Source organism: Ursus americanus, chromosome 14 (assembly GCF_024610735.1).
Source record: "Ursus americanus isolate L20-20 chromosome 14, mUrsAme1.1.p, whole genome shotgun sequence".
NCBI classification, from domain to species: domain Eukaryota; kingdom Metazoa; phylum Chordata; class Mammalia; order Carnivora; family Ursidae; genus Ursus; species Ursus americanus.
In genome coordinates this window covers 4,779,428-4,799,752 of record NC_142140.1, presented here as the reverse complement: position 1 = coordinate 4,799,752, position 20,325 = coordinate 4,779,428, and the positions used below count along the sequence as shown (strand labels likewise).

At 50.1% G+C, this 20,325-nt stretch overlaps 1 protein-coding gene across 3 annotated transcripts in view; it reads right to left on the bottom strand.

The window, feature by feature from the left end:
- Positions 1-794: 794 nt before the first annotated feature.
- The window catches only part of FAM194C (family with sequence similarity 149 member C), a 71,733-nt gene continuing 52,202 nt past the window's right edge, over positions 795-20,325 (bottom strand). For all 3 annotated transcript variants that reach the window (XM_087866635.1, XM_087866637.1, XM_087866636.1), the window contains 5 exons: positions 14,479-14,782; positions 11,987-12,094; positions 10,415-10,557; positions 1,556-1,690; positions 795-891 (listed from right to left, as the gene is read on the bottom strand). In XM_087866635.1, the coding sequence (XP_087722761.1) occupies positions 795-891; positions 1,556-1,690; positions 10,415-10,557; positions 11,987-12,094; positions 14,479-14,782 (787 nt within the window). The remainder of the gene's footprint in view (positions 892-1,555; positions 1,691-10,414; positions 10,558-11,986; positions 12,095-14,478; positions 14,783-20,325) is intronic.

Here is a 20,325-nt window from a genome sequence, read left to right as displayed (position 1 = left end):
ACAAGAGGCGGAGAGGGGGCTGCCATCTCTGGGCCCTGATACTGGCAAGGACTCTTCAGGCCTGTCAGCTCGGGAAGGGGTGCCTAATCCACCAAAGAGTACTGAGGCTGGACTAAATGGGGACATTAACACACGGGGGGCCACAGGTGCTCTGGCTTTCGGGGTGCCACTAAAGGACCCCTGGGCATGGCCCGTCACCATCTTTTCCATCCCATTCCATGCCCCTTTCCCTTATTCTCCTTCTTCTCTAGTTTCCTCCTCCCTCAGTCCTCCCCCTGCTCACTTCTCAGCGGCTCTCATCTCTCGCTCTGTCTCTCTTCCATCTGTTCCTCCTCTCCTTCTCTGTCTCTCTCCTCCCTTTTCTCTCTCACCCCCTCTTATCCATCTGGGCCAGAAGTGGAGCCTTTTTCCACCCTGTTAAGGGTAGGAGGGCACAATTTAGTCCCATCCACGACCCGCCCCCCCCCCAGGGTTAATATACCCTTTGGGTTGGCCCCCTTGGAGTGAGACATCTGTTTCCTTGGGAATGTGGGATTCTCTGGCTGATTTAACTGGTCACAGAGGAAGCTCTGGGTCAGAGGAACCAAGTTTCTATGGAATCAGCCTAGAATAGGGATCTGGGGGGCCTTGCAGGAGCCAGCCTATCCCATGGCCTCACCCAGATGCTGGAGGCACGCTTATTTATTATGCAGAGGCTCAGAGAAAGGGGGTGGGAGGCTTGGGAGGCAGGGCTGGGGTGCATGTGAGAGGAGCTGTGTCCAGGCTTGGAGCTCTGGGTAGCCGTAGGGAGAGCATCATCTCTTGGAGGCCTGTTTTTTCCAGGGGACTGCCTTCTTACTGCCCCTCCTGGCTTTGCTGAGAACAGGCAGATCCACTTCAGGTGGTTTCATTCTAAAAATCAAAATAGAGAGAAGCAAATGCTGGGAAATGGGTGGAGAGAACTGGTGGGGACAGCTCTCAGAGCCCTGCCCTGGCCTGAGCAGAAGTGGGCCTTGCCCTCCGCCTTGCACAGCTGAAGCCTCTGGGTGTTGCTCCAACCTGGCGGTCCCAGAGGCACCTGTGACCTTTCTAGATGCCCACAATTTTGCTTGTGTATCTTCATAAGAATTGTGTGATCTTCACGTTCTTGCAGAATACCTAATTCTCTTCAGTTAACATGGTCAAGTTAGTGGACTTTTGACAGATCTAGAAAGTTTCTTGCAGGGAGACAGCAGGCAGTCTCCACCTTTCTCAGACTGATGGTCTGGGTTGTAGGGTTTCACTGCAAAGTCTACAAAAGGCCTCAATCTCCACCACCCAGACCACTGCCTGCAGCTCCAGGGAGCGGGCTTGATGCCCAGCTGGACATGGTGTTGATTAAATGGGCCACATAGCAGGGATGGCTGGAGATGACCCACGCCCGGGGGTGGGGGGTGGGGAAGTGACTTTCCCAAAGCCACTTAGCCCCACATGAACTCCGTAGCCTGTGGCAGAGCTAGGGGCCCTGCTGTGAGCCATGCCCATTCTGCTGACCTCAGGAGGGCCCCTCAGCCCCGGGGCCGGGGTGGCCACCTACTTCTTCTCAGCTTCAGGAGGGGACTCCTCCATCTTGTCCCCCACGGCCAACGAGGAGAAGCTTTCTTGGATATCTTCCGATACTGCTTTCTTGGCTGAGTTGGGGTCTTCCAGGACTGGGATGTAGGTTGGAATGCTGCAGGGGAGGCAGGGAATGGAGGGCCAGGCTCAGCAGAGGCACAGCCAGAGGGGGCCCCAAGTAAGTAGCCCTCGCTTGGCACTGCCATTTAGTGTTCCAGCTCCAATAGAGAAAAGGGTGCAGGCCTTCTCTTCCCCAAGGTGGGTAAAGGGAGAGCCTGACCCCTGGGGACCCAGAGATTCCCTGGAGCTTGTTCGTTCTGGCCTCTGTTTAAGGCTGGAATCCCCCTAACTCTATGTCAGTGACACCTGTGCACCCAGCACTGACCCCCTGTGGGGCAGGAGGGCTCCACAAGGTGAGCAAAGGAGAGAGCACAGGAGGCCAAGGAAATAAGCCATCATGTACAGTCTTATGGGCTGCTTGTGTCCCCCTCCCCAAACTCACAGGTTGGTGGAGTCCTAACCCCCAGTACCCCAGAATGTGACCTTATTTGGCAATAGGGTCATTGCAGATGTAATGAGTCAAGAGGAAGTTATACCGGGGTAGGGTGGACCTCTAATTCAATATACCTGGTGTCCTTATGAGCAAAGGGGGCAATGTGGACACAGATACACAGACAGGAGAGCACCACGTGAAGCCTGGAGTAATATGCTGCCACAAGCCACGGAACTACCAGAAGCCAGGAGACCGGCCTGCAGCAAGGCCTTCCCCAGCACCCTAGCACTTCCCTGCCTATGCCTCTGTCTCTGGCCTCCAGAACCATGACATAAGACATTTCAGTTTAAGCTACTCAGTCTGTGGACCACTGTTACAGGAGTCTTAGGAAACTAATGAATACAGAGACAGGACAGGCCCTTTCATTCATTGTTTCTTCGTATTTATTAAGCCTCTGCTATGCTACTTGCTTGAGGGCAGGGCATTTCAGGGACAAGAGGCAAGCAGGGGAGGGGAGAAGAAGGCATCTTTCATCATTTTGAAAACCCTAGAAAAAGTAAAAATGAAGGTATGGACTGAGCTGTCTCCCCTGTCCCCTTTGATCCTGGGCAGGAAAGCAGATTCTGGGAGTGGGTCCCTTGAGACTTCCTGAACACCATGGTGATGCTAAGGGTTCCCACCCCCCTGTGCCCGCCCCTCTGGATGGGTCACAGCTCAGCATTTCCTAGGAACTCAAAGCACAGGTAAACGGAAAAATGGGAGTCCAGCCGAGTGGGGCACCAGAAAAGGACCCCTCGGTGAGAGCTGCCAATAGCAGGTTACGTGATGACTGTGTCAGGGGAACCAGGATGCGGGGAGCCTCAGCGTGAGACCCTCCATCAGGCCTGGGGCTGTGTTGGCAAAAGAAACTTACTGGCAGCCGGGGAGAGGGTCTCCTCTGCCTGGCCCTGGGCCGGTGGAGAATGGGACCTGGTGTTACCAGAGCAGGGAGGGTGGGCTTTGGAGACTGAATCAACCCTTGCACTGGGAGCTCGCTAACTGGGGAAAACAGCCCCTTTCCTTCCCCCTCCCTCGGCTGCAACCACAAAGCATCTTCCCTAACCCCCCACTTTTAAGTTGTGCTTAAAAGTACATTACCTAAAATTTACCCATTTTCCACCGCATACTTTAGCGGCATTAGGTGCATTCACACTGTTGTGGAGCCAACACCACTCTCTACCTCCAGACTTTCATCTTCCCAAACTGAAACTCTGTCCTCATTAACCACGAACTCCTCGTTCCCCTCCCCCAGCCCCTGGCAGCCACTGTCCTACTTTCTGTCTGTGCATGTGACTCCCCCAGGGACCTCATGTGAGTGGGATCATGCAGGGTTTGTCTTCTTGTGACTGGCTCTTTTCACTGAGCATAATGTCCCTGAGGTGCGTCCGAGCTGCGGCCTGTGACAGGATTTCCTTCCTTTTTAAGGCTGAGCAATATTCCACAGTCTGCGCAGACCACATTTCCTTCATCCGTTCATCCACTGAGGGACGCTTGGGTTGCTTCCACTTCTTAGATATTATGAATAATGCTGCTATGAACACAGGCGTACAAATATCTCTTCGAAACCCCACTTTCAAGTCTTTTAGGTATCTACCCACAGGTGAAACTGTTGGATCATAATTCTATGTGTAACTTTTTGAGCAAGCGCCATACTGTTGTCCACAGTGGCTGCGGCGTGTCCCATTCCTGCCGCAGCGCACATGCGCTCCAGTGTCTCCGCAGCGTCGCCAATACTTGCTTTTGTTTTTTTGATAGTGGACATCCTAAAGGGTATGAGGTGGCATTTCACTGTGGTTTGACTTGCATTCCTGTAATGATCCGTGCCCTTCCTTGTTTTCTTACCGATTTCTGCATCTTTGGATCGGCAAAGGTAAAGCAGGTAGAGATCGTGTTCACTTCCAAATCCCTGGTGCAAAGCACAAGGCTGGGCAGGCAGTAGGGGTGGTGTGACTTTTAGGTTAAAAGCGGGGGCTGCTTCCGGGGAGAGGAGCCTCCCATCACTGAAGGTATATGACGGGCGGCCGGATGACCATGGCAGCTGGTTATCAGCGGACACTCTGTCAACCAGCCCTTCCTCAGTCTGACCTGACCTCTGCCTTCTGGGGATGAAATCAGCTCTAGATCCTCATTCAGCGAATATGTCCCCACGGGGTTCTACGTGCTGGGCCCTGGGGCTGAGCAAAGGACCCAGAGAGAAGGGAGGTGGGCCATGTGATGCAGGACCCCCGGCCCTCTGGGGGCTTAACAGGTGCAGAGAGACCCGCAGCCCCTTGCCAACCCACTGCCTGCTCCTCAGGGCAAAGCTGGCTCGTCAGGCCTGCATGAATGTTCCCGAAGCTGTTTGTGGCCTGGCCTGCCTCCACCCTTCTGCTCTGCCACAACCAGTCTACTGCCCAGCAGGGACCCACCCCATTCTCTGCTGGGGCTTGGGAGGCCTCAGTGGGGAACCCTGCCTCCCTAGGCAGCCAAGCTCCCTTTTTGGCCACAGACAGACCCAACTCTTCTTCCTGCTCACAGCCCTTGCTTCTCCATGGTGGCCTCACAGACCCCAAGCCGAGACAGAGGGCTGTCTCTGTGGCTGACTCCACTGAGTGCCCAGTGAGCAGCCCAGGCCTTCTGGGTCTGTCCTCCAGCTCTGCCCACTCCCTGCATTTACTCTGCAGACCTGTCTCCTCTCCCTCTCACCTCCCTGCCTCGAATCCTCCCACTAGAGCTGTCCGAAACCAAGCAGACTGAAAGTCTACTCCGGCAATGAAGAAATGATTCCCTCCCAGGGACAGCGAGGGCCCTCGCCACCCCCCTGCCAGCGCTCTGGATGTGAGGCTGTCTGCCAGCCCCCTCTTGTAACAGAGGACCCAGAAATGAAAGCACTAGCACCCCAGCAACCACATCTCCCCTGTGCTACACTGCTAGCTCTGACTTCTGAGACTTTTTGCAGCATAGCGGTCTATCATGCTGGCCCCTCCGCATCCACTGACCATAAACCTCCCAAACCTAAAAGTGAACGTGTGTCCTTCTTCCTCCCAAACCACTGCTTGGTGGCTGAGCCCACTGCCAACCTCCATTCCGTCATCCTTCCCCATGTAGGGCACAGCTGACCGGTCCGCCTTCCACGAACACATCCAAGTTGCATACTGAGGGAAGAGTGGACAGGCCAAACACGAGAGGTCCGCCCTGCAGGCTGACCACCACTTGCTGGGTGTGGCCGACCAAGCAGCTGCCTCAGCCGCATCGAGCCATCTTGTTGGCAAGCATATCAAGAGATCTCACCCAGTTTCTTCCTTGAAGCTAGATATTCTAGGCCAACGGCGTGTCTCACTAGTATTCTAGTTACCCTGCTGGAAGAGGAATCGGACCAGTGGCTGGTTATAGAACATGTCCAAAAGTTCTTTGACACTCCCCCATCGAGAGGTGTGGCCTCATTCCCCTCCTCTGAGTGTGGGCTGGCCCTAGGGACTCACATGCAGTGCAAGGGGACGCTACCTGACTTAGGAGGCCAAGTCATAAAAGGCAACACAACTCCCACCTGGCTGCGTCTCAGGACACTCACGTTGGAACCCAGCCGCCGTGTCTGAGGAAGTCCGGAAAAGGAAGTCCGGAAAAGCCAGGTCTAAGCGTTCTGGCTGAAAGTCTGCAGGGACGGCCAGGCATGGGAAGGAGCAAGTCTTCGAGATGACTCCGGCCACCGTCATCTTCTGACGCGACCGCATGAGAGACCCCAGGCAAGCAGCACCCAGCTGCGGCCCGTCAGCCCCAGGCCCTCAGAGACAATGATGGGAAGCGGCTGCGTGCTCGCACACCGCTGAGCTGGAGGTGCTTGTTTCACAGACGTAGATAAAAGAACTGTTGTTATGGCAACGTTTTCTCCGCGAATTCCATTCCCTTTTTTCTCTAAGTGCTTTCAAACTGCCAACCTAATAGGCCATTCTAGAACTAAGAGGAGTCCTACTGGTTTATAGTCTCAGGAATCCTCCCCTTTCCACTTTCAAAAACCTGGATCCTGCATGCGTGTGTGTGTCTGTGGGTGCGTCTGTGTGTTTGTGTCTGTGTCTCACTGTGTCTGTGTGCGTGTCTGTGTGTGTGTCTGTGTGTGCATCTGTGTGTGTATCTGTGTGCGTGTCTGTGTGTTTGTGTCTGTGTCTCACTGTGTCTGTGTGCGCGTCTGTGTGCGCGTCTGTGTGCGTATCTGTGTGTGCGTCTGTGTGTGTGTCTGTGTGTCTGTGTGTGCGTCTGTGTGCATCTGTGCATGTGTGTGCGTCTGTGTGTGCATCTGTGTGTGCGTCTGTGTGTGTCTGTGTGTGTCTGTGTGTGCGTCTGTATGTGTCTGTGTGTGTGTGTGTGCATCTGTGTGTGTATCTGTGTGTGTCTGTGTGTGTCTGTGTGCGTCTGTGTGCGCGTCTATGTGTGTCTGTGTGCGTATCTGTGTGTGTCTGTGTGTGCGTCTGTGTGCGCGTCTGTGTGTGTGTGTGTCTGTATGTGTGTCTGTGTGTGCATCTGTGTGTGTATCTGTGTGTCTGTGTGTGTGCATCTGTGTGCGTATCTGTGTGTGTCTGTGTGTGCGTCTATGTGTGTCTGCGTATCTGTGTGTGTCTATGTGTGCGTCTGTGTGCGCGTCTATGTGTGTCATGTGTGCATCTGTGTGTGCGTCTGTGTATCTGTGTGCGTGTCTGTGTGCATGTCTGTGTGTATCTGTGTGTGTCTGTGTATGTGTCTGTGAGCGTGTCTGTGTGTGTATCTGTGTGTGCGTCTGTGTGTGTCTGTGTGTGCGTCTGTGTGCGTATCTGTGTGCGTGTCTGTGTCTGTGTCTGTGTGTGCATCTGTGTATCTGTGTGTGTGTGTGTGTCTGTGTGCGTATCTGTGTGTGTGTGCGTGTCTGTGTGTATCTGTGTGCGTGTCTCTGTGCGCGTCTGTGTGTATCTGTGTGTGTCTGTGTGCGTATCTGTGTGTGTCTGTGTGTGTGTGCGTATCTGTGTGCGTGTCTGTGTCTCACTGTGTCTGTGTGTGCGTCTGTGTGTGTGTCTGTGTGTGCGTCTGTGTGTGTCTGTGTGCGTGTCTGTGTGTACCTGTGTGTGTCTGTGTGCGTATCTGTGTGTGTGTCTGTGTGTGTCTGTGTGCGTATCTGTGTGCGTGTCTGTGTCTCACTGCGTCTGTGTGTGTGTCTGCGTGTGCGTCTGTGTGTGCATCTGTGTGTGCGTCTGTGTGTGCGTCTGTGTGTGTCTGTGTGTGCATCTGTGTATGTGTGTGTGTCTGTGTGTGCGTCTGTGTGTTTGTGTCTGTGTCTCACTGTGTCTGTGTGCATCTGTGTGTGCGTCTGTGTGTGCGTCTGTGTGTGTGTCTGTGTGTGTGTCTGTGTGTGTCTGTGTGTGCGTCTGTGTGCGTATCTGTGTCTGTGTGTGCGTCTGTGTGCGCGTCTGTGTGTGTCGTGTGTGCATCTGTGTGTGCGTCTGTGTATCTGTGTGCGTGTCTGTGTGCATGTCTGTGTGTATCTGTGTGTGTCTGTGTGCGTGTCTGTGAGCGCGTCTGTGTGCGCGTCTGTGTGTGTCTGTGTGTGCGTCTGTGTGCGTATCTGTGTGCGTGTCTGTGTCTGTGTGTGCATCTGTGTGTGTGTCTGTGTGCGTGTCTGTGTGTGTGTCTGTGTGCGTGTCTGTGTGTGTCTGTGTGCGTATCTGTGTGCGTGTCTGAGTCTCACTGTGTCTGTGTGTGCATCTGTGTATCTGTGTGTCTGTGTGCGTGTCTGTGTGTATCTGTGTGCGCGTCTGTGTGCGTCTGTGTGCGTGTCTGTGTGTGTCTGTGTGCGTGTCTGTGTGTATCTGTGTGTGTGTCTGTGTGCGTGTCTGTGTGCGCGTCTGTGTGTGTCTGTGTGTGTATCTGTGTGTCTGTGTGTGTGTGTCTGTGTGTGTATCTGTGTGTGTGTCTGTGTGTGTGTCTGTGTGCATCTGTGTGTGTCTGTGTGTGCATCTGTGTGCACGTCTGTGTGTGTCTGTGTGTGCATCTGTGTGTGTCTGTGTGTGCGTGTCTGTGTGCATCTGTGGGTGCGTCTGTGTGCGTGTCTGTGTGCGTGTCTGTGTGTGTATCTGTGTGCGTGTCTGTGTGCGTGTCTGTGTGTGTGTCTGTGTGTATATCTGTGTGTGTGTCTGTGTGTGCGTGTCTGTGTGCGTGTCTGTGTATCTGTGTATCTGTGTGTGTGTGTGTCTGTGTGCATCTGTGTGTGTCTGTGTGTGCTTCTGTGTGCACGTCTGTGTGTGTGTGTGCATCTGTGTGTGTCTGTGTGTGCGTGTCTGTGTGCGTGTCTGTGTGCATCTGTGGGTGCGTCTGTGTGCGTGTCTGTGTGCGTATCTGTGTGCGTGTCTGTGTGCGTGTCTGTGTGTGTGTCTGTGTGTATATCTGTGTGTGTGTCTGTGTGTCTGTGTGCGTGTCTGTGTGCGTGTCTGTGTGCATCTGTGGGTGCGTCTGTGTGCGTGTCTGTGTGCATCTGTGGGTGCATCTGTGTGCGTGTCTGTGTGCGTGTCTGTGTGTGTGTCTGTGTGCGTGTCTGTGTGCGTGTCTGTGTGCGTGTCTCTGTGCATCTGTGGGTGCATCTGTGTGTGTGTAGTTTGTTGATTCTCTCTCCACCATTCCTCAAAAACTTATTGAAATCTGTGGTAAGCATGAAGTCCTTTCAGAACCCTTGCATAAAACAAATTAGAAGCCCAGAATTCATTCTAGTAATACCAACAGCGCTAACAACCGTAACTTGTAAGCTCTCAGTAAATGTTCGTGATGCGCCAGAATTCCACACTCACCTGACTCATCTAACCCGCACAACCCCGGGCAGTGAACACTTAGTCCTGCTTGACAGACAAAGGAGCTGAGGCAGGGAGGGTAAGGGACAGTGGAAGCAATGAAGAGCTACATCTCCTTGTAACTAGTTTCGGCCTCTCTCACTCCCCATCTACCATACCCCCAAGCACCCTGTCTGTTACTCTGAAAATGCCTTTGCTTGCTGTCTTTGGCACCTGTCAGTGGCCTCCGCTCATCTTCTGTTTGGGCCTTCCGGATGGCATCCTCCCCACCCCTTCTATTTTTATATAGTTCTTTCTGGAACCTGAGCAGACCCAGAGCCTCTGTTTCCCTTTTTCCCTGGGACTGTCGATGAGCTAGCCAAGTCCTCCTTGAGTCTCAGGCGGTGGGGTCTCAGTGACTTTCTTCTCTGCCCCTCGCAGCATCTGCCCTTCCTGCTGTCCCCGGGCTCCTTGGGATCCTGCCTTCTCTACTAAGTGGTCCAGGATGCTGGGGTCACGGTGTGACCTCTACGGTTCCTCCTAGAGGAACCTGTTTAGGGTCAGGCAGACATTCTGGCATGGCTCAAACTCAGTGCGCTGGGGACAAATCGGCACCAGGACTCCTAGAAAGCTGAAGGGCCTGCTGGGAGTGGGCTGGGGTTGCTGTCCGGACTCATCGTGCTGGGGGCGCAGGCACAGGGAGCCCCTGTGCACAGGCAGCCAATGCTTTGTGCGTGGGTTTGCTCCCCACTTTATGGTTTATACGGCACTTCAGCAAACACACTTTCATAAGAGGTGGGAATTATCATCCTCATTTTAAAGGTGAGGACAATGAGGATTAGGGAGGCGAATGGTCCCCCGGCCTATAAAGACCAGAGTTGGGATTCCCGCATTGTCTTGGGACGCCTGACCCAGTAAGATTTTCGCTGCACTGTACAGCCCAGGCATTTCAGAATCCACTCCTAACATAGCCTCCAGCAATGTCATAAATGGTGGGTTCCTTCCCTGGACCAGGCTGCACGCTTCTTGAGCCAAAAGACCGACCTTTGTTAATTTCATCCAAGCTGGGCCTGAGAGGCACTCAACAGATGGGCATCACCTGATTGAAGAGCCTGCCCTCAGTAGCCAAGAGGCAGCCTTAAGCCAGTACCACCCCACTTCCCTTCACAAGGGCCTGAGCTCACTTTATGAAGGACCCTTGTCTACATGGACCTGCTGTAAAGAGACAAGCAGGACTGGGATTACACACAGGATGGGGTAGGGTATGATGGAGCAAAAGGTGGAGGTGTCCCTAGGACCCCTACCCAAATCTGTCTTCATGATTTCCCCCCTGCTGGAAACCAGCACTGTGCAAACCATCCCATGTCCCCCTTTCTCCAAGAGGGACCTTTCCCCCAACTTGTGTCCCAGAGAAACCAATAGCACAGCCTCATTTGTCCCTGCCACCTGAGAAGTCTTCTGCTTGCTGCCAGCTTCTGTCCCCACCAGTGCCCCTCCCAGAGCAAGGACTCCTCCCACCCTGTATCCCGAGTTTTTCTTGTTTTACCTAAATTTGTAGTTGTCTGGCAAGAAGTAGCCCATCTTGCAGTTGTGTCGAGCCTGGAAGATCTGTTTCAGCAGATTCTGCCTGCTGAAGCCATATCCATTCAAAACGCAGCCACCAAAGAGAAGCTTCCCCCCAGCGAACATCTGTGGACACACAGGAAGCACACAGTGGGAGAGGCCCTCAGCACGCCAGCACTGAATCTCAGGCCAGGGCCCTGGGCTCTCAGAGCTTGTGCCAGAAGCCAAAACTTTCTTTGATGGTTTCGGTGGTGGGAGGGACGGGTGTTGCCCTCCCCAAGCCGCCCAGTGAGGTGTGCTGAGCCTGTTCCCCATCGAGGCCTCCCAAGTCAGACAGTAGCCCCACCATCCCAACCTTTGCCCTGTGATGGCCCACCTGCTCGGATGCCACTTCACACACCAGCGCTCCAGAGCCCTGGGGCCAGAAGGATTTCTTCCTGCTCAGAGGGCCCCACCACACCCACCTACAGCCAGCTGGCCAGCTTATCCCTATGCACGGATCAGCTGGTCCCATGGGATGGGAGTAGGAATCTTGTCCTACTGCTTTCTGAACCCCCACCCTCTAATGTCAGTCTCCATCAAGTAGACACCTGTCCAAAGATTTCTGTGCGAAGATATCCATTAGAGTGTTATTTGTTATGTTCCCCACCCAGCCAACATGGAAATAACCTAAATGTCCAACAAAAGGCTCACAGGTAGAGAAATCAAATGACAAATTCTTATTCAGTGGTTAAAATCACAATTAAAAAAGCAGGACCCCAAGGTCAGAAAAAAGACTGAAAAAGTCAGAGGCCAAAATGTTAGCACAGGTGTGCCCCAGGGCTTCCAGTTGGGCTGGATCTAGCAAGGGCCCGGTACACACTTGCTGCGTGAACAAATGAGGCAATCTGGGTAATATGGGGAAGTCATTATTTTCTAAAGTGTATAGTCTAAGTTCTCTACAATGAATACACACACACACACACACACACACACACACATTTTTTTTTTTACAATGCCCTGTTTTTGGTAAAAAGTTACTTAAAAACAGATGAAGAGGGGAGTGCCTGGGTGGCTCAGTCAGTTAAATGTCTGACGCTTGATTTCGGCTCAGGTCATGATCTCAGGGTCCTCAGATCGAGTCCTGCATGAGGCTCCACACTCAGTGGGGAGTCTGCTTGAGGAGTCTCTCTCTCCCTTTCCCTCTGCCCCTCCCCGTGCTCACACTCTTTCTCTTTATATAATAAACAAACAAACAAATAAATAAATCTCTAAAACAAAACAAAGCAAAAACAGATGAAGAGAATTTGGTTCTCTGGGTTAGGTGTGTCCTGCTCCCTTAAGTCTTCCAGGATGAGGGACGCATGGGGTCAGGCTGGGAATAGGAAACTGGACTCCAGCCCTGGCTCTATGTGCTGGGTAACTCTCCGTCAGGCCTTCTGCTCTCTGGGCCTCAGACCTCACAGACCCTCTCTCCTTCCCCCTCGCATATCCGTGATTCTACGAGGGTAGGGGCTGTGGGAGACGGGCGCTGTGGCAGGCAGTTGGCGGTGAGCCCCCCTCGGCCGCAGCTCACCAGCACCATCCCCTGCACCACGGCATACTTCTTCACCAGCAGGGGTGGGTCCTTCTGCAGGGAGCTGTCCAGGTCATACCGCAGCAGGCGGTAGGGGTCATGCCGGCACTGCCAAGACAGACGTAAGTGCCCATCAATCCTACGCCAAGAGGATGCACTCAGATTCCTGCATTCTCAGGCTGGCTAGGTTCCCGTGGAGTCCTGGAGCCCCATTCAACACCTCCCAACTCCTGCTCAATGGGCTGTTCGCCCCCCTCCGCCCCACAGCTCCCATGACCACTGCCATGACCATCGAGGCATCTGGGTCCATCTAGGGCCTTCTGCTGGTGAAGGTTGTCATGGAGATGACTGCCCCCCACCACATGACAGCCTCTAGCCCCAGCGTCTAGGGTCTGTAGGACTTGACTGTTCCCTCTGCCTGGGACAGGCCCTGCTGGAGATTTGAAGGTATACCACACTCATGGGTATACCCATTTTCAGGATGCCTCTACCCTCTACCACTGCTGGCTGCCCCTCTGGAAACCTCCCTGTCATTAAATCCAGTGCTGGGACCTGAATCAAACCTACATCTCAAGGTGGGGCCTGGTCAATCCAGAGTAAAGCTGGTCTCTTTCCTCTCCTTCTTTCTGGATGCTACAAATCCATTAAAATGGCTAATGTATAATGTTTTCTGTCTTTCTCTGCCTTTTATTCCAGGAGCCTCCAGCTGTCCTGCCTGATGTTTCAATTTAAAATGTAAAATCCAGGGGCAACTGGGTGGCTTAGTTGGTTAATTGTCTGCCTTCGGCTCAGGTCGTGATCTCAGGGTCTTGAGATGGAGCCCCACATTGGGCTCCCTGCTCAGCTGGGAGTCTGCTTCTCCCTCTCCCTCTGCTGCTCCCCCTGCTTTTACTCTCTCACTCACATTCTCTCTTTCTCAAATGAATAAATAAAACATTAAAAATAAAATAAATTGTGAAATCCAGAACTCTATCTGGTGTTCTAGCGTTCAGAGCAAGACAATGTTAAGGAACATTTCTGCCTTAATCACACACACTGAAATGGTGAAACCAGGGTCACTGTGAAGCCTGACACCTCCCTCTGGATCTGTCTTCTGCACCCCTCAAATCCCACTGCCTACTCCTCCCTCAGATTCAACCACCTCAGGTCAGGTCTTGTCCCCATTCATGGTGCTCACGGCTAGGCTGGACCGCCATGCATCCTATGTTTACGGTGACTATTAATGAACAATTAATAGCCTTGAGGTAAACTAAAGGCTCCTCTAGGTTCCCATGTGGGCAGGGATCCTATCTGTCTATACATCCATGAGCACAGGGCAGGACTCAATAAGTGTTCACTAAGTCTATGTAAATTGGGGTTGACTCCAGAAAACATACACAGCTTGGATGTACAAGACCAGTAAAAAGGCTTTTGGTGTACAGTCAGAAGGGCTCCAATGCCAAGCTCCTGGCACTGGCTGGAGTGCAGGCACAAGGGTGGGCACATGGGGTCAGGGAGGCCATGCTCCTGGGAGGAGAGCTGGAGAGGGTATCCCGAGGGCAAACACAAAAACTTGGCACTCAAGACTGTAGTAAAGGGAGAAGGGGCAGACAATAGATCAGAGAGGACATAGGGCCAAGAGGATTTGAAGGAAGTCGCCAGGTGGACGCAAAGCTGACATGCTCACGTGGCATCCTCTGCCCCAGTCGGGCTGGGATGGGGTTACCCCTGAACTGTGCTAACCCTGCCAGGGATGGCGACTGAGGGAGGATGATGATAAGACTCAGGAACAACCTGCAGCCAGGACAGGACTAGCCCTGACAGATCTTTGAGACTTCAACCACAATGAACAGGGACCTCAAGTGCCTCTTTCCCTGACCACCTTCGCACAGGCTGCTGCCCCTGGAGGGAACATTCACCCACCTGCCCAAACCCTCTCATCCTGGAGAACCTCCCTGACTCTCTGGAGGTGGCGGATCCTGCTCCCATCTCCCGAACCCCCCGGAACTGACCTTTCATGGCCCTTCTCAGGACTGCTATAGCTATTGCCCCACCATGCTGGGAGCCCCTCTGGGGCCTGGCACGGGGCCGGCACACAGTAGGTACTCGGCCACAGTCTGTGAACGTTCTTGTGTCCTCAGTATCCACTGGTGAGCCCACCTCTGCTCAAGTACTCACGGCAATCCATAACCACAAGCTATGGGGAGTGCTCTGGATGAAAGTGGCAGGAAAGTTCTGGGTCAGAAAGAGCACCCACTTCGATGTGGTGACATTCGTCTCAGGACAAGAGGATGAGCCAGAGAGAGAAGAGAGGCGAAACATGGCAGCCTGTGTTGAAGAGTGTGTGCAAAGGCCCACGGATAAAAGGAAGTGAAAGGGGGCCCGTGTGCTGAGGCCGAAGGGCAGCCTCTCGCCCAGATGCTCAGTCAGTCCTAGCGCCCCTGTGGGGGTCTTCCCCATGGGGGTCCTGGTGCCTGGACCCTGGGGCCACCTCAGCTGGGCCCAGGACCAACCTGGATGCAGGGCGAGGCGCGGCCCTGCTGCCGGTGACTGTAGAGTGTGTCGAGCAGCCACTGGAGCTGTGCGGTGCTGGTGGGGCTCTGGCTTGAGACTATCCCGAACACCAGTACCTGGCTGGGGTCGCGGGGTGCGGACAGGAAGCGCTCCAGCTCCACGTCGGTTACCAGGGGTGCCTTCACCACGCACTTGCAGCCGGCCCGAAGGTCCTCCTTGCGGATGAGCTTCCGCAGCACCAGCGGGCAGTCGGAGGGTGAGGCTGCCCACCTGGTGGGGCTGCGCACCTCTCCAGCCCTTCCTCTGCAACGAGGAACAAGGGGGCCGGTGCTCAGTGGGTTGGTGCTCAGGCCTGGGATGGGGTCCCCTAACCTCTGTGTGCCCCAGTTTCCTCAGGCGCAAAATTGGTGACTCCTTCATCGATCCAACAAAAATTTTGGAGTCATCCTGAACCCCTTTCTTTCCCTGACACCCCACATTCCATCCAATCTACCACTAAGCCTTCTGCTCTACATTCAAGAATGATCTAGAGTCCACCCACTTTCCTGCTCTCCCACTCCTACTGACATGGCCCAAGCCACCATCATTTCTTGCTTGGATGCCTGCAAGGGCCTCCTTGTGGCACTCGGCTTTCTTCCCTGGCCCTGCTTCAATCTGTTCTGCACACACCAGACTGAGGGATCCTGGCTCCTGTTAGAACCCAAGTCATGCCATGTTACTATTCTCTTTGAAACCCTCCAGTGGCATTCCACCTTTCACAGAATAAAAGCCTGACTCCCTATGATGCCCTTCCAGGCTGTACATGATCAGGCCTCCTTCCTCAGCTCCTTGCCTTCTCTTACTCTCCAACATTCTCCGCTTTGCTTATTGTGCTCAGCTGCTCTAGCCTCTGCTGATCCTCCAACCTCAGGGCCTTTGCTCTTGCTGTTCCTTCTGCCTGCCTGGCTTTTCCTCCGGGCAGCCACACAACTCACTTTCCTTCCCACCTCCTTTATGTCTCTGTGCAAATGTCACCTTCTCAGAGTGACTTTCTCTGACTCTCCGATTTGGAATTGCATCTCTCAACCCTTCTTTCCTTCTCCCTGACTATTTTTTCTCCTTAGCAATTCACTAGCTAACATACCATACATTCTACTTATTTTGATTATTGTACTTCTCAATCCCAACAGAACATAAATTCCATGAGTTCATGAGTTTGGCGTGTTTTGCTCAGTGAAGTAAATAGTAGTTCTTGGCAAATAGTAAGAATTCAATAGAGATTCAATAAATATGCAAACAAATACTAATCAGGTACCTACTATGTGCCAGACACTGCACTGGGTTGTCTCAAGGTTGTTGTATTTAGATAGGAATGAGCACCATTCAAATATAAAGTGCTGCCATGACTTTATTCTTATCATTATTACTGCCTTACATTGGGGTTAGCACTGTATGCACCCACAGCCCCTGGCATAGACATTGTCTTGGCTAATTTTGTAATAGCCCCATGTGATAGCCTGGGCAGAAACTATTATCCTTGCGTACAGATTGGAAAACAGAAGATTCCTATTGGGTGAATGAGTTGCCCAAGTTCATACAGTGATTAAGTGACAAGGGCTAGGATTAAAAACCAGGTCATCCTAAAACAAGAGCAATGCCAGTAATTTAACTACTCATATTTTCACAGAAGCTACCTGATATTAATAAACACTTGTTAAACTTAAGAATGTCTTTCTTCAAGAATATGAACATCTTGGGGGAAAAGGTTAGATCTATTAATCACAACTTACACTAAGATAAATCCAAAATGGATCAAGAATTTAAATGTGAGAAAATTAAGCCATAAACAATCTAGTAGAAAATAGGGATGAATCATTTTATAATTTTAGAGTAGGGAAAACCTCTGGTAATTAGGATTCCAAAGTCCAGAAGTCATGATAGAAAAAGACTGGAAATTTAACTACACAAAAGAAAAATGAAAAAACCTGAGTGGCAAAACCATCACAAAGACAAATGACAAATGACAAACTGAGAAATATGTATATGGAACTCCCATCATAGACAAGTGGTTAGTTTCCCTACTACGTTAAAAACTGAACGAATTAGAAAATGTTGGGGCGCCTGGGTGGCACAGCGGTTAAGCGTCTGCCTTCAGCTCAGGGCGTGATCCCAGCGTTGTGGGATCAAGCCCCACATCAGGCTCCTCTGCTATGAGCCTGCTTCTCCCTCTCCCACTCCCCCTGCTTGTGTTCCCTCTCTCACTGGCTGTCTCTATCTCTGTTGAATAAATAAATAAAATCTTAAAAAAAAAAAGAAAAAGAAAATGTTAATAACCCAACAAAATATGAACAAAGTAAGTGAATACACAATTCACAGAAAATTATATAAAAATGATTTTTAAGGGGCGCCTGGGTGGCACAGCGGTTAAGCGCCTGCCTTCGGCTCAGGGCGTGATCCCGGCGTTGTGGGATCAAGCCCCACATCAGGCTCCTCCGCTATGAGCCTGCTTCTTCCTCTCCCACTCCCCCTGCTTGTGTTCCCTCTCTCGCTGGCTGTCTCTATCTCTGTCAAATAAATAAATAAAATCTTTAAAAAAAATGATTTTTAAAAAGATTCATCCATTTATTTGAGAGAGAGAGAGAGAGTATGAGCAGGCGGAGGGGGAGAGGGAGAGGGAAAGGATCCTCAAGCAGACTCACTGCTGCACACAGAGCCCTATGTGGGGCCTGATCCCATGACCCTGAGATCATGACCCAAGTGAAATCAAGAGTTGGATGCCCAACCAACTGAGCCACCCAGGTGCCCCAAAAATGATTTTTAAAATTATACAAATATAAGAGTGACATTGCCGAAATGACAAAGTAGAGAACTCCAAACCTATGTCCCTTCACTAAAGCAACAATTAAGCTGGCCAAAACTGTCAGAATCAACTTTATCAGAGCTCTAGAAACTAATTTACAAATTTACCACAGTCAGGGGAATGCTTAATGAAGAAAGAAACTGCTATATTTTGGTAAGAGAGTACTGTGGTGTTTTAACTTACTCACTTCCTATCCCCCACTCCCCAGGTTGGTGGCATCTATGGGGATGGAAGTCCATGTTCCTGGTGTGGTTTCCTGATACCAGAGGGGGTAGTATGGACTTTGCTCTCATGGAACTGTGATTACGTGGTTTGACATATCTGGAGATTCCCTGAAGGACTGACTAAGGGGCTTGCCTTTGTTTTGCCCACTTTGGAACCTTCTCCTGGACAGCGTCTGCCAAAATCATTTAAAAGGAAATATAAGAGACACGACTTCCTGGTGCAAGGGATAACAGACAGGAACACAGTACACAATGAAAAAAATCTGGGAAGGAAATGCTGGGAGAAAAATACATGGGGTAATAAAGACTTTGAAAGGCTCCACATATACTAGGGAATCTAAAGGGGCACATACATGCCCAGGGTTGGAACCATGTTTAGAAAAAGCTAGAGAACACCCTAGTCTTTCACATCTGGCTGACCTTTGGGCTCTGCACATGTGGGACATGAAGGACAAAGCAGAGAAGTAAATAGCCTGGCTAAAAGCACTAAAGGAGTGTACCTCCACACAGCTAATCTGCAAAGCCTGGGAGAGTGTTTTTTGTTTGTTTGCTTGCTTTTGGCTCCAGGTATTTAAGAAGTCTGTCAAATTTCACTAGTTGTCCACTAAGCTAACCAGAGGCTTTATGACCACACATGACAAAGAATGTAGTCTTTACAAAAGTAGTCTAGAAAAGTTACTAAACTACAAACTATGAGCAACAAAAACAAACCCTGGAAAGAGGGAAGAATTTGATTTCCAGAGTTACCACATTATAATATTAAAAATGTTCAGTTTTCAACAAAAAGTTATGAAGCATTCAAAGAAACAAGAAAAACAAAATAAGAAAAACTACCCCTGAGGAACTCCAGCTATTGGACTTACTCCAAAAGTGACTCTTGTCCCAGGGAAAGGGGAAGATAACCATACACACTTGTCCAACTGTGGCCCAGCAGTGGGCTGGGAGTAGATATCTGGTCTGACTACAGGCCCTGCCTACCAATAAAAGCTTCTCAGGGGACAACACAGGGAAAACATCCTGTATATTGATGCTACTGCATCTCTGGAAAATGCTTGGTCTGACTTAACTCAAGCTAAGGAGGCCCCAGACTAACCCATTAACAACAAAGGAACCAAACTCTGCACATAAGAGGTAAAGAGAGCCATTGCAGATGACTGGACTGAAGGTAAAAGTGACTCAGTCACAACAGCAGGGTACACAGAACACATATACAAGACAGTCCTAAAGCACCAGTTCTGGTTAATAGGGAACACTGAACAGCAGGGCACTATAGGACCTCTTCATAAGACCACTACTTTTGAGAGTAGGAGATGTAGCTGGCTTTCCTAACACATTGTAACAGACAAAGAGTTAGACAGAATGAAGAGACAGAGGAATATGTCCCAAATGAAAGAATAGGACAAAATCACAGCAAGAGACCTAAACAAAATGGAGATAAGTAATACACCTGATCAAAAATTTAAAGATCAAAAATGGTCTACAAGAGTCTCATTTCAGACCTAAAGACACACGCAGGTTAAAAATGAAGGAATGGGGAAGCATTTATTGTGCAAACGGAAGTGAAAAGAAACCCAGGGTAGCAATACTTATACAAGACAAAGTAGGCTTTAAAACAAAGACTGTAACAAGAGACGAATAAGAACACTATATAAGTAATCATAAAGGGAACAATACAACAAGAAAATATAACTATATATTTATTTACCCAACATGGGAACACCCAAATACATAAAGCAGTTTATAAAAAACATAAAGGAAGTTATTATTAGTAATGCAATAAGAGTAGGAGACTTTAACACCCCATCTATCAACAGATAGATTGTCCAAACAGAAAATCAACAGGAAATAGTGGCTTTGAATGACACATTGGACCAGATGGATCTAACAGATATATTTGGAACATTCCAACCTAAAACAGCAGAATATGCATTCTTTTCAATTGCACATGGAACATTATCCAGAACAGATCACATATTAGGCCACAAAAAAGTCTCAACAAATTGAAAAAGACTGAAGTCATACTATGCACCTTTTCTGACTACAATACTATGAAACTAGGAATCGACCACAACAAAAAATCTGGAAAGACTACAAATACATGGAGGTTAAACAATATGCTACTAAACAATGAATGGGTCAACTAAGAAATCAAAAAGGAAATAAAAAAATACATGGGAACAAATGAATATGAAAACATAATGGTCCAAAACCTTTGGGATGCAGCAAAAGCAGTTCTAAGAAGGAAGTATATAGTGATATAAGCCTAACTCAAGAAACAAGAAAAATATCAAATAAACAACCTAAACTTATACTTAAAGGAGCTAGAAAAAGAACAAAGAAAACCCAAAGCCAGTAGAAAGAAATAATAAAGATTAGAGCAGAAATAAACAAAATAGAAACTAAAAAAACAATAAATAGATCAATGAAACCAGGACCTGGTTTTTTGAAAAGATAAACAAAATTTATAAACCTTCATCAAACAAACAAACAAACAAACAAACAAAAACAAAGAGAGAGAGAAAGGACTCAAATAGACAAAATCAGAAATGAAAGAGGAGAAATAACCAACACCACAGAAATACAAAAGATTAAAAGAGAATATTATGAAAAACTATATGCTGACAAACTGGACAACCTAGAAGAAATGGATAAATTCCTAGAAACATATAATCTATCAAAACTGGATCAGAAAGAAATAGAAAATTTGAATAGACCAATTATGGAATAAAATTGAGTCAGTAATCAGTAATCAAAAAGCTCCCAGCAAACAGAAGTCCAGGATC